Source organism: Myotis myotis, unplaced genomic scaffold (genome assembly GCF_014108235.1).
Source record: "Myotis myotis isolate mMyoMyo1 unplaced genomic scaffold, mMyoMyo1.p scaffold_m19_p_14, whole genome shotgun sequence".
Taxonomy (NCBI): Eukaryota; Metazoa; Chordata; class Mammalia; order Chiroptera; family Vespertilionidae; genus Myotis; species Myotis myotis.
In genome coordinates, this window is record NW_023416318.1 from 1,473,973 (window position 1) to 1,487,027 (window position 13,055).

At 47.7% G+C, this 13,055-nt stretch overlaps 1 protein-coding gene across 2 annotated transcripts; it reads right to left on the bottom strand.

Annotated features, from left to right (window-relative positions):
• Window positions 1-975: 975 nt before the first annotated feature.
• On the bottom strand, window positions 976-6,930 carry TGOLN2 (trans-golgi network protein 2). Of its 2 annotated transcripts, none has more exons than XM_036333978.1 (4): window positions 6,807-6,930; window positions 5,212-6,365; window positions 3,252-3,335; window positions 976-1,727 (listed from the first exon to the last, which is right to left on the bottom strand). In XM_036333978.1, the coding sequence occupies exons 1-4, from the start codon at window positions 6,913-6,915 to the stop codon at window positions 1,722-1,724; spliced, it is 1,353 nt and encodes a 450-aa protein (XP_036189871.1). In that variant the 5' UTR covers window positions 6,916-6,930; the 3' UTR covers window positions 976-1,721. The 2 variants fall into 2 exon arrangements, with proteins under 2 accessions (XP_036189871.1, XP_036189872.1); XM_036333979.1 differs by having other exon boundaries at window positions 5,212-6,362; window positions 6,807-6,874.
• Between the last annotated feature and the right edge of the window lie 6,125 nt (window positions 6,931-13,055).

Consider the following 13,055-nt stretch of genomic DNA (forward strand, 5'->3'; position numbering starts at 1 on the left):
GTGAGCTTGTAAAGGTTATGAAGAGAGTGAATGACAAAGTAATGGAAGCAACACTTACTGAAGAAGTTGAAGAGCAGACTGAATAACAAATAGGATGGATGGGGGCTGGGGGGGTGTTGTGTAAGCATGAAGGTTGGAGAAAAAGTGTTAGTGTAGATAGGCTGAAATAGAAAACATTAGAGGAGGGAAGGCAGGGACAGGGGAGACAGAAAAGGGAATATAATAACCAAGGTCTTAGGGAATGCTAGGGGAGCCTGACAGAAGAATCCTCAGACTGGAGGAAAGTATTATAAGACTGGTGCACAAGTAAAGAAATGATGACAAGAGCATTCATTCATTCTTGATCTCCACTAACAGGTTCCTGCAATGAATGAAAACCTCAACTGGAAGCCATGCACTGTTCTAAGCAAGGTGGATGATGATAATAGGACAAACACGTGGTCCCTTCTTTAGACTGACTTCTTCCATAGCACAGAATTCGTCATATTCCCCTCACTTCCCACATCTTTGTATTTCTTGAGATCGGTTATTCTATTTCAGTTTCTCCTTTGCAGAAACAACTCTTCAAGGCTCTCTATAATAGGATAACATGACTAGAGCTACATAAACTTCACACAGTGTGACCTAAGACACTACTCTCAGTTACCCCAGGGGAACTCTGTGAATTTCTTAAATTTTAATAACCCTTCCCATGGGATAGAAGTTTTACTAACTACCCCTACTTAGCATTTTATATTAGATGAGAGGGCCATTAATTAGGTTAAGGTAAAAGAAAGAGCCTGGTTAGTTTCTAAATATGTCTATTTTGTCTGTTTTAGGCAACAGAGGCAAAACAGAGTTTGTGGGGAACCTATTTCATAAAAGGTCTTTGAAAAAAAACGCAAACCCAAACCCAAACCCTCCTATTTGTTTTCTTGCACATGAACTTACTCTAATTCAAAAAGTTCCTGTTACGGTTTTAAGAAAAAACAGTGCTTCAATAATCACAACTTTATTTCTAAAAATCTGCAATGGGAACAGTGGCTTTACAGCTCTACTCCCAGAAGCCCCAAGTTCAGTTTTATACTCAGTACAACCAAATGGAAGCTGACTCACTTTGTCTTACATAATATGAAAATGTGCTAGATGGGTTGAACCTGCAGGCAGTAAAGCATTTTTTTAAGCTATTGTTTTGGTTTACTGCTGAAGCATTTGAAAAGAATTGTGTTCAATGTAGCTTTTTGCCCATCAGCATTCACCTTGTAGATCTCTTGTAGGGCACAGCCCCCAAAGTAAGAGGCCCTGGTGGAAAGTACCTCAAGCAGCTGAGTTTTCTCCTAGGTCTGCAAAAATAAATAGTGGCGAGTGCAATGCTACTTTCTAGGGGTAATTTCACGATAGAGCCGAGGCCCAAGGCGCCCAGGGCGGTCAGCAGCACTAGCCTGCCAGGGGCTGGGATCTCCATTTGGTCAAAACTGGGTTCCCACCTGCTCGCGCCTTCTACTCATTCTAAGAGGGGGGAAGGACGGAAGACACCAGCGTAAATAATGGGAACAAAGGAGCACAGGGTCACTAAAGTGCCGGTGCAAAAACCAAAGCCATGCTCCCCACCACCCCATGTCTGCCAGCCCGGACCTGCCACCAAACCCTACAGGTATCTTAGTTCACAGTACTTTTATCTTCATTTATCTTGATTTAGAAACAAATCAGCAGGGAGGACGAGGTTCTCAAAAACAGAAAGATCAAATCTGAAACGAGAGTAACACAATGCATTGGTGATGTTCACCTTCTTCCAGAGGAATATAACTTACTGCTATGATTTTGGGGGTAAAAAAGATCTTAAGAGTTGCAGCTCAAAGAAAAAAAAAATCCAGAATTAAGACAAACTGACCCTCCACCATACAAACAGTAATTGATAAAAGCATGCAAAATTATTTAAAAATTCATTTTGAAATAAAACATACACTAGATGCCCAGCCAGCATGGCTCAGGTGGTTGAGCGCTGACCTATGAACCAGTAGGTCACAGTTCGATGCCTAGCCAGGGCACATGCCTGGGCTGTGGGCTCCATCCTCAGCAGGGGCGTGCAGGAGGCAGCTGATCAATGATTCTCTCTCATCACTGATGTTTCTATCTCTCTCTCCCTCTCCCTTCCTCTCTGAAATTAATAAAAATATATTTTAAAAAAACCAGGTAAAAAAACCCATACACTAGAGAGATCCACACTTAGTGGAGGGAATACGGGAAGCTTAGCTTCTGCTTTGTAGCATTCTGTATTCTGAATTGTTTACATGTGCATTTTTTAAATCAGAAAAAGATTATAATAAACAGGAATGACAATCCTTAAAGTCAATTATCTGGAAAGGTACTTGGCCAGGGTTATACTGTGAGGCTGATCTACTGGGCCAGTCAGCAAGATGTTTTGAGCTGAGTGGCCTATTCTGTAGCTGGTATGAGCTGTACACATGAACTGTTCCCTGCAGGAGTCTGGGAACAACTCCCAGTTGGGCCGCCAGCAACTCTTCGCCCTGCCCTTGCTGAGCTGCAGACGGGTGCATGCTGGCAGCAAGGCTGTGGGAGTACACTGAGCTCAGACAGGCTGCCTTTGGGGAGACCCTTACTCAGCTCCTGCTGCTGTGGGTGGAAGGAGGGCTTTGCTTTCTGGCAGAGGCATGGGTTGGCTGCAGTCAGGAAATCTAGTCAACAATGCTTAGTGGGGCTGATCTGGGAAGTTGGAGGCCGATGTTTCTGAACTCGTTTATTTCTAGGGAGTGTAGTCTAGAGTTTTGCTCCCTAACACGTGATCCCAGCAGCATTTGGCGTCACCTAGGAACCTCCTAGAAATGTAGAAGCACAGGCTCCACCCCACAGCTAGTCAATCAGATTTTGCTTTCTATCACAATGCCTATGAAAATTTGTGAAGTGATGGTGTAGCACAAAAAGCAGGATGGAAGCCTTGGGTGTTCCCATCAGGTCTTGATTTTGCCACGAACTTGAGGTGGGAATTTAAGTGGGGGGTAAATCATGACTTCTGGGCCTGAGTTTACTCATCTGTCAAGGGAGGGAGCTGTTGTAACATACTTAAAGCTCTCTTCAGCTCTAACACTATAGACATGTGTACATGATGTCTCTACTTAGTGATCTGAAAAGGGCAGGGGTAACGGTGGCAGCACCCCAGAACCAGCTGCTGCATCTGAGCCAAATGCCAGCCCACTGCTGTGCCCAGCTGAGACTGCATAGCCCTCCCATGGACCTGGGTTTTCCTTCCTTACCTTCTGGTCCAAAAGCTGGTAGTCACTGGCCTTAGGCCGCCGAGTAAGTTTGGATTTTTTTCCTTCCAGGGCAAAAGCAATAATCTGGGGAAAGGAAAAAAAAAAAGATTAACAACTGACTCTATAATGACATATTTCAGTTTTTGAAATTAGAGGTAATCACCTAGTAGTACATTTGTTAATAACCTGACAGTAAAAAGAGCAGTACACCCACAAGAAGGCCTATCTATATATATAAAACCCTAATATGCAAACAGACCAAACGGCGGAAAACCGAATAACCAAACAACTGGTCACTATGACATGCGCCGACTACCAGGGGGCATGCGCGGAACATGGCGGGCGTTGGCAGCAGGTGGTAGAGCATGGAACATGGCGGGCATCAGCCGCGGCGGGATGGTGGAGCAGGTGAGCGGGGGTGCCAGACCAAGGCGGGGCACCGGTCACTGTCATCAGTGAGAGCCTCTGGTGGTTACTGAAAATTCTTTGCTCCCATGCACTATGGTCCCACCCGGCACTCGCACCTGCTTCCAGCACTGGCCCGGCTCACACCTGCAGCTGGCGCCGGAGCCACCACTAGCACCCACTGCCAGCACCCAGAGCCAGCCCCAATGGCTCAGGAGCAGGGGGAGGTGGAGAAGCCCTCAGGGGCGATCAGGGCCAGCAGCTGCTGCTCACACCCGCTGCTGGTGCCGGCCCCAATCTCTCTGCGCCATCAGAGCATGGGAGCAGTGGTGGCGCTGCCCGCAGACAGAGGAGGCGGAAGGGGGGCCACGGTGGGAGGGACCGGGAGGGGGCATGGAGAATGGGCCGAGACCCTCCCCTGTGCCCACTGCAGCCTCATGGCCCACAGTTCCTTTCAAGGTGCATGAATTCATGCACTGGTTTAAATTATAACAATTTTAAGAACAGGGCTTAGTTCCATTACAATCCTGTGTACTGCTAAATCAGCAATGACAGAGAGAGGAAAGCTGTTCTGGGCTCTAGTTTGTGGCAGTCTGCTAATTTACTCACGAATACTCAAAGATCTGACAACTCCTCCCTGGAGAGCTGTAGGCTAAGACATTTCTTTTCTTTCCTTTTTTTTTTTTTAAAGAAAACAAACAAATCATAATTTTTTTTTTCTGCAAATGCACTTTTTCACTCCACACTTTGCCTCATCTTAACTTTACACTCATTTCATGCCTAAGGTTACTCTCCATGATGTTGAATGTAGAATAAGAATGCACCATTTTTAACTAAATGAGTCCCTCATTTCTTATAGCCACAGGCCTTATGGCCATCATGAATTGAACTCTCCAATTTTGACCAGGCTACAGAAACTACTAAATTCTTAGAGTTCAATAAGAAATGTAATTATTTTGTCACTGGAGTGATTATTAAGTGACACAGATACTACTTCACACGAAACCTTGCTAAAGAAATAAAAGATGAGTATACCTCTGCAATTTCTGTTCTTTCTTCTAATCAGAAATTCAACTGACTACAAAGATAATCCCTGAGCTCTCTGCTGTTGATGTCAAAGATTATGTAATCATTCTTTCTGCCATTGTACGGGGAAGACAAAAACTTAGCAAAGGAAGCTAGAAATGATGCACTGAAAGTGGAAACTGGAAGATAAGTGCTCCAACTACTTACAAACTGTCAGGTACTCAGGTCCTCTGAGGCTGTGAAGGATCTAAGTTCAAGATTACAGGAGACCCCAAAGCAGGTCAGATCGTAATAACATCCTAACTTGGCACCTAATACAGCAGCAGAGAGCACTCAGAGGAAACAGTCATGAAAACAAATGATTTATAAAACAAGAGTAGAGCCCTAGCAGGTTCTGGAAAAAAACACCTGACATGTCATAAAATACCCAGGTGCTCACAGGCAGGTAAGTGATGAGTACTGGCCCATACACCAAGCTTTCAGGGTGAAAGACAGCCCATTCCTCCTCCTAAGCTAACTGTTGACTTACCTTCCGCTTGTTGTGATAGGCAATATAGAGAACAGCAACAAGAATGGCTGCAGTCACCAGATATGCAAAGAAGTGACTGCTCTCCGCACTTCCAAGATTGTCCTTATAAAGGTCATCCTTCTTCCTATTTACGGAATCCAAAAGTGTCCCTTCAAGGTTCTCTCCAGAGGCAGGGCCAGGCATTTCCTTCTCTTCTTTGGGTGGAGAGCCCCCTTCAGGTTCAGAACTGTTTTCCGTGAACAGGTGCTCCTTGTCTGATTCGTCAGGACTGTTTCCCGTGGACTTGTGGTCCTCATTTGACTTGCCAGGGCTGTTTTCCGTGGACTGGTGGCCCTCATTTGACTTGCCAGGACTGTTTCCTGTGGACTCGTGGTCCTTATTTGACTTGCCAGGACTGTTTCCCGTGGACTGGTGGCCCTCATTTAACTTGCCAGGACTGTTTCCCGTGGACTGGTGGTCCTCATTTGACTTGCCAGGACTGTTTCCCGTGGACTGGTCCTCCTTAACCAAGTTGCCAGGACTGTTTCCCGTGGACTTGTGGTCCTCATTTGACTTGCCAGGACTGTTTCCCGTGGACTGGTGCTCCTTAACCAAGTTGCCAGGACTGTTTCCCGTGGACTCGTGGTCCTCATTTGACTTGCCAGGACTGTTTCCCGTGGACTGGTGCTCCTTAACCAAGTTGCCAGGACTGTTTCCCGTGGACTTGTGGTCCGCATTTGACTTGCCAGGACTGTTTCCCGTGGACTTGTGGTCCTCATTTGACTTGCCAGGACTGTTTCCCGTGGACTCGTGGCCCTCATTTGACTTGCCAGGACTGTTTCCCGTGGACTGGTGGCCCTCATTTAACTTGCCAGGATTGTTTTCCATGGACTCATGGTCCTCATTTGACTTGCCAGGATTGTTTTCCGTGGACTGGTGGCCCTCATTTGACTTGCCAGGACTGTTTCCCGTAGACTGGTGGTCATTTGACTGGTTTGAGTTGTCTCCTGTGGACTGTTGCTGTGAGTCTGACCCAGCAGAGCTGACAGCCGTAAGCTGTGTCGGAGCCTGTGGATTATTCTGAGGCGGGAGGCTGGGGGAGAACTGGGTGGAGACTCTTTCTGTAGTCATTATGTTCTTCTGAGTGGGTGACGGAGAAGTGGACTCCTCGGCTTCTGAAAGAGAGAAACCAGTTGGCCCTCAAGAGAGGCAGGCCGTGGCCCGCCCGTGTGGCTCAATGGTTGAGCGTGGACCTACGAACCAGGCAGTCAGGGGTCCATTTCCGGTCAGAGCTCATGCCGGGTTTCGGCTGGGTCCCCAGCAAGGGGTGTGGAGGAGGCAGCCGATCAATGATTCTCTCTCACCATTGATGTTTCTCTCTCCCTCCCTTCCTCTCTGAAATCAACTTAAAAAAACCCAAAAAAACCAAAGGCAGGCCGAGATAAAGGATACCTCAGAGCTGGAAGAGACTGGGGCAACCGGCAAACGGTGGCGGTGATGGCGAGGGGAGGGGTGAGTCGGGCAGGGACGAAGCAAGCTCAGAAGGCAACGGGCCACGGTGAGGATGATGGGCCTGGCGGGCGAGAGTGGGATTTCCTTGGGGGCAGGGGTCTTACCCGCCGCTGCAACCATCAGGAGGACCAACGCAACCAGGAACCGCATCCTGCAGACTGTACTTCCGCCGTCTGCTGCTCTCGCGAGATCGCGCACGGACGCCGTACTCATAGCCCCGCCCCTTCCTGCGCGCGCCTCCCGCCGCGCCGCCGCCGCTGAGGGGCGGGCCTGGGGAACGGCCGGGAGGTGTGGCGCCTGCTCCCCGCTGTGCAGCTTTTCTCATAGGACCGGGCGGTCCCTGCGGAGGTCCGTCCACCTTTGCCTGATGTCTTTGCTCCGTGGCATCCGCCACCCGCCGTCACTCCCCGTTTCCTTCTTTCCCTCCGTGCTTCCGAGACCATGCAGGCTGAGCAGGAGCCCCTGGCCCGTGGACGGCCCCGCGGGAGTGGCGCCTCCCGCCCCGTCCTCTGCTCGCCTTGGTAACGTCTCCCTTTCTCGTGGTTCTTGCCTGCTCGGGTCTCTCCCACCCCAGCAGAGCCACCCCGGCACCGGGGCCTCGCGGCGCCCGGGTCCCACCTTCAGGACACTGCCCGCAAGTCGGCCAAAGGTCTTCCCTAAAGTGCATCCTTTTCCTGACCACAGAGGCCATTCATGTAAATTGTAGAAAACGGAGCGATTGTGTAGAAGTAGAAAGCAAAATCTTTGCCCCACAATCCCGAGGTAATCACTGTTTGTGTTTTACTTTGTTTTCTGTCTTGCAATGTGGGGAGCCCGCACGGCCATGGCATACTCATGCCAGCTCAGCCTGGTCCAGTGACCCCGAGTGGGGTGGTGAAAGGATTGAGAAAAGACAGAATGAGAAGAAAAGCTGGGTCTCGGTGGGGCGCTCCTCCTCTGACAGAGAGACAGCGCCGGCGCCCACAAGCCGTGTCTTTATTTTATAGCAGATGCCAGGAGGCAAAGTAGGGGCGTGATCATGTTGTGTATAACATTCTGGTTGTTTTCAACCCTACTCAACTACATGCACCTGAACTCTATCGCTCAGGCACGTGGGGCCACGTGTTCCGACCATAGGTTCCAGCTTACAGCTATAGCTATTGGCTATAATTGTGCTGGGAGGGCTCTGCCCTCCAAGCTGGGACTTGCACGTGGCAACGAGATGACTGTGCCCTCTCCTCAGTCCACAGCTTGAACCTGTCCAAAACACTGTAGCCACTCCGTATTGCAAACATTTAACAGTTTTTGATTAGGTAATACATTCTAATGACTCAGAACATCAAAATGGGATTTCTAAAACAGCGTACGTTAGAAACTACCCCTCCACAGGGTACCACTTACATTCGTTTATTGTTTTCATTTAGTGTGTGTTTTTAAAAAAAAACCATAAATACAGCCCTAGCTGGTTTGGCTCAGTGGATCGAGCGTGGGCCTGTAGACAGAAGGGTCCCAGGTTCCATTTGGGTCAAGGGCATGTACCTTGGTTTGGGGCGGGGGGGGGGGTGGGGGGGGGTGATCCCCAGTAGGGGGCGTGGGGAGGCAACTGATAGGTGTTTCATCAGTATTCCAACTCTCTATCCCTCTCCCTTTCTGTAAAAAATCAATTAAAATGTATTTTAAAAAACACACACATAAATACAAATGTACTTATTTCCCCCTCCTTCGTAAATGTAATTTCTTGGTCTTTTTCCTATGCATATTCATTTTCTCCCAAATTATAATCATTGGGTAAATAGTGTTGTATCCCACTGTTTATCATAACTGTTACATTTATACATTACTTGTTGCTTGAAATCATTTTATGAACATTGGCCAGGCTAGGTGCTTTGTAGACAGGCAGTGATTTTTAAAAAATGATAGGCCCTGACTTCATGGAACATGTAATCTAGAGGACTCACAAATATTAATCAGATACGTACACAAATGAGTGTGTGTTCAAGGAAATAAAGTACAGAAACTGAACTCTGTTGAGAAAGACCTTCGAGTTGAGGACCAAAGTGTGTAGGCGTTTCCCAGGTGAGGTGGAGGGAGGAGGAGGGGAAGCTTTTCTGGCAGATGTACAGGGTGTGCCGGGGCCTAGAGGCTGGTGGGAAGCTGACATTTTGTGTAAATCTAAAGATGAGGATAGGATTGTCAGATAACAAAGAACAGAAAGAATGGCAGGGGAGAGTCAGGTTAAAGAGTAAATGACCTGGGAGTTGTCCAGAACATAAATCTTTATGGGACACAAAAGTGCATCAGAAAATATGCCAGTTAACTCAGACCAAAAGGGCCCACAGCTGCCAGGGCAATAGCGCTCCTCTGCAGTCTGCTGAGTAAATAATTGGGTTACACTGCATGCAGTTTTAGTTAGTTGTTATTCTGTACATGGCATAAGTATAGATTATTGTTTAAAAACCCTTTAATAATGCTTCTCAACGTTTATCTGTTGTAAGGAAATCTCTCTTATATACACATGAGGATATATATGAGAATAAGGATCAGAGAGAAGCGAGAAATCTATTACCGAATTACTTCAAAACCCTGACTCTGCTTTGGCAAAAGGAAGGGATTTGGTAAATGAATTTGTATCTAAAAGAAAATTCTCTTCAACTCCCCATAAATATTGGACTAATTTTAAAGAATGGTGGTTTAGTAGGGGTATGTTCAGGGAAGGGAAAGGCAAATTATGAAGCCTGATCATGTGTCCACATTACTAGTCAGGAAAGGAAAGAAGGGTCCAAATCCTACAGATTGTGAGCCATGCCCAGGTTTTATATTTTATCTTAGTAATAATGAGAAGCCATCAAAGAGGTTTAAATAGGAAAAAGATATAATCCTAGGTGGAAAAATTTTTTTTTAAATTCCATCCCAACGATATGTTTTTATTGATTTTAGAGGGACTGGAAGGGAAGGGGAGAGAGAGAAAGAGAGAAACATCTGAAACCTAAGCTATATGTCCTGACTGGGAATTAAACCTGCAACCCCTTGGTGTAGGGGGTGGTCTTACAACCAACTGAGCCACCTAGCCAGGGAGGGCTCCAAATTGGAAATTTTTGAAGATAAATCTGGGGTGGGGAGAGAAGAATAGATTTAGGAGTTAATGAGTTAGGAGATGGTTACAGTAGTCCAAGTAGGATTAGCATAGAGACAGTGAGAATGGTGAGAAATGGCAGGACTTACATTTAAAAGCCCGTCTAATGTGGCTCAGTGGTTGAGCGTCGACCTATGATCCAGAGGTCACGGTTCCATTCCCAGTCAGGACACATGCCCAGGTTTCAGGCTTGGTTCCCAGTAGGGGGCGTGCAGGAGGCAGCCGATCAATGATTCTCCTCATTGATGTTTCTAATCTCTCTTGCTCCCTCTCCCTTCCTCTCTGAAACCAATAAAAATATATATTAAAAGAAAGATAAATTTAGGAGTTAATAATTTCAACAGGAGGCCTTAGAAATGGATTGCATGTGGGGGGAGGGGTGATGGTGAAGAAGGTGTGGTGCAGTGATTTTCAACCTTTTTCATAGCATGCATAAACTAGTAAAATTCTGTGGCACACCAAAAAACATACCTTTTGCTGATCTGACAAAAAAAAAAATGGTTATAATTTTGATTCATTCATATCAGATGGCTATTGTTGTGTTGGCTATTTTCATTTTTTAATTTTATTATTTTAAAAATATTTTTATTGATTTCAGAGAGGAAGGGAGAAGGATAGAGAGAAACGTCAATGATGAGAATGATTGATTGGCTGCCTCCTGCACGCCCCCTACTGGGGATCAAGCACGCAACTCAGGCATGTACCCTTGACCGGAATTGAACCCGGGACTCCCAGGCCAGCGCTCTATTCACTGGGCCAAACCAGCCAGGGCTCATTTTTTTATTATTATTTGACGATCTAAGGGAAACGAGGTCAGTGTCCCTGATTAAACAGGTATTGCATGTTTTAAAAATTATCGTGGCATACCGGTTGAAAATCGCTGCTGTGCCCGGCCAGTGTTGTTCAATGGTTGAGTGTACAGCCGTGGGCAAACTATGGCCTGCGGGCTGGATCCGGCCCGTTTGAAATGAATAAAACTAAAAAAAAAAAAGACCGTACCCTTTTATGTAATGACTAGAGACCCGGTGCACAAAAATTTGTGCACTCGGGGGGAAAGGGGGGGTCCCTCAGCCCGGCCTGTGCCCTCTTGCAGTCTGGGACCCCTCGGGAGATAACGACCTGCTGGCTTAGGCCTGCTCCCAGGTGGCAGAGGGCAGGCCCAATCCCTAGGTGCAGCCCCTGGTCGGGCTCAGAGCAGGGCCGATTGGGGAATTGGGGCGCCGCCCCCTGTCATGCACAGAGCAGGGTGGGTTGGGAGGTTGCGATGCCACCCTCAGTCACGCTCAAGGTAGGGCCGATTGGGGCGTTGGGGCACCGCCCCCTGTCACACTCAAGGCAGGGTCGATGGGGAGGTTGCGGCGCCACCCCATCACCCACAGAGCAGGGCCGATCAGGGGGTTGGGGCGCCGCCACTGTCACACTCAGGGCAGGGCCGATGGGGAGGTTATGGCTCTACCCCGTCACACACAGAGCAGGGCCCGTGGGGTGGGGAGGTTGGGGCGCCGCACCCTGTCACACACAGAGCCACAGGGCGATCAGGAGGTTGGGGAGCTCCCCCCTATCAGGCACAGAGCAGGGCGATCAGGGGGTTGGGGCGCCTTCCCCTGTCATGAACAGAGCAGGGCCGATAGGGAGGTTGTGCCCCCCCCCCCCCCCCCGTCACACACAGAGCCACAGGGCGATCAGGGGGTTTGGGCGCTGCCCCCTGTCATGCTGATCCCGGTGCCGGGAGGCATATTACCCTTTTACTATATAGAATAGAGGCCTGATGCATGGGTGGGGGCTGGCTGGTTTGCCCTGAAGGGTGTCCTGGATCAGGGTGGGGGTCCCCACTGGGGTGCCTGGCCAGCCTGGATGAGGGGATGATGGCTGTTTGCAGCTGGTCACACACCCTTCAGGGTGGAGGTCCCCACTGGGGTGCCTGGCCAGTCTGGGTGAGGGGCTGAGGGCTGTTTTAAGGCTGGGACTGAAGCTCCCAACTGCTCCTTTTTTTATTTTTTTTTTATTTATTCTGAGCCAGCTTTAGCTCTGAGGCTCCAGCTCTTAGGCCTCCGCTCCTGAAAGCAGGTATCTGGTTTGTTTAGGTTCTACAATCGAAACTCTGTATCAACTCCAGCTCTGATATCCCAGCGGATTGAAAGCTGGTTTCTGGGGTTTTGTTTAGCTTCTATTTTTGTAACTATGTTTCAAATGCCAGCTCAGAGGCCTGCAGCGGCAGGCAGGGAACGTTGGAGTCCTCCGGCACTGAAGCAAGCAACCCTCATGTTAGTTTCAAGCTGCCTGGCTGCCGGCCGCCATCTTGGCTGGCAGTTAATTTGCATATCATCCTGATTAGCCAATGGGAAGAGTAGTGGTCGTATGCCAATTACCATGTTTCTCTTTTATTAGATAGGATGTTTACTTTGAATTTATATTAGTTCACACAAACACTCCATCCATGCTTTTGTTCCGGCCCTCCGGTCCAGTTTAAGAACCCATTGTGGCCCTCGAGTCAAAAAGTTTGCCCACCCCTGAACCAGGAGGTGGAGGTCAATTCCTGGTCGGGGCACGTACCCCAGTTGTTGGCTCGATCCCCAGTAGAGGGTGTGCAGGAGGCAGCTAATCAGTGATTCTCTCTCAGTATTAATGTTTCTATCTCTCCCTCTCCCTTTCTCTCTGAAACCAATAAAAAATACATTTAAAAAAAGAAAATCGCTGATGTGGAGAATCAGATTGAGAGGGATGGGGCATAGAAAATGAATTTGCTTTTGGTCATGTGTTTAGGATGCCTGTGAGAGTCAAGTGGAGATGCCAGGGAGGTAGTTGGAAATATGAGCATGGAGTTCAAAGGTAAAATATAGGAACTGTTTGCCTAACTAATTTAAATATTGTTAAAAATATTGATTGGTAATGGTTTCATAAAAAGTAATTTATGAGTTTATCATCATTTTTTTGTGACAGTTCTCTTATTGGAGATCTGGATTATTTTCAGGTCGGTTTTTTTTTCACTGTTAGTAACAGTTACTTATTATCAGGTACTGGTTAGGTGCATTTTAAGATGAGGCAGACCCTCAAAAAGATTAACCAACTGGTCAGGTAACTCAGTTGGTTAGAGCATTGTCCTAAAGCGTCGTGTGGATATGCCAAGGTTGTGGGTTTGATCTCTGGTCAGGGCACACAAAAGAAGCAACCAGTGAATGCATAAATAAGTGGAACAATAAATCAATTTCTCTCTTTCCTCCCTCATTCCTCTCTCTTTCAA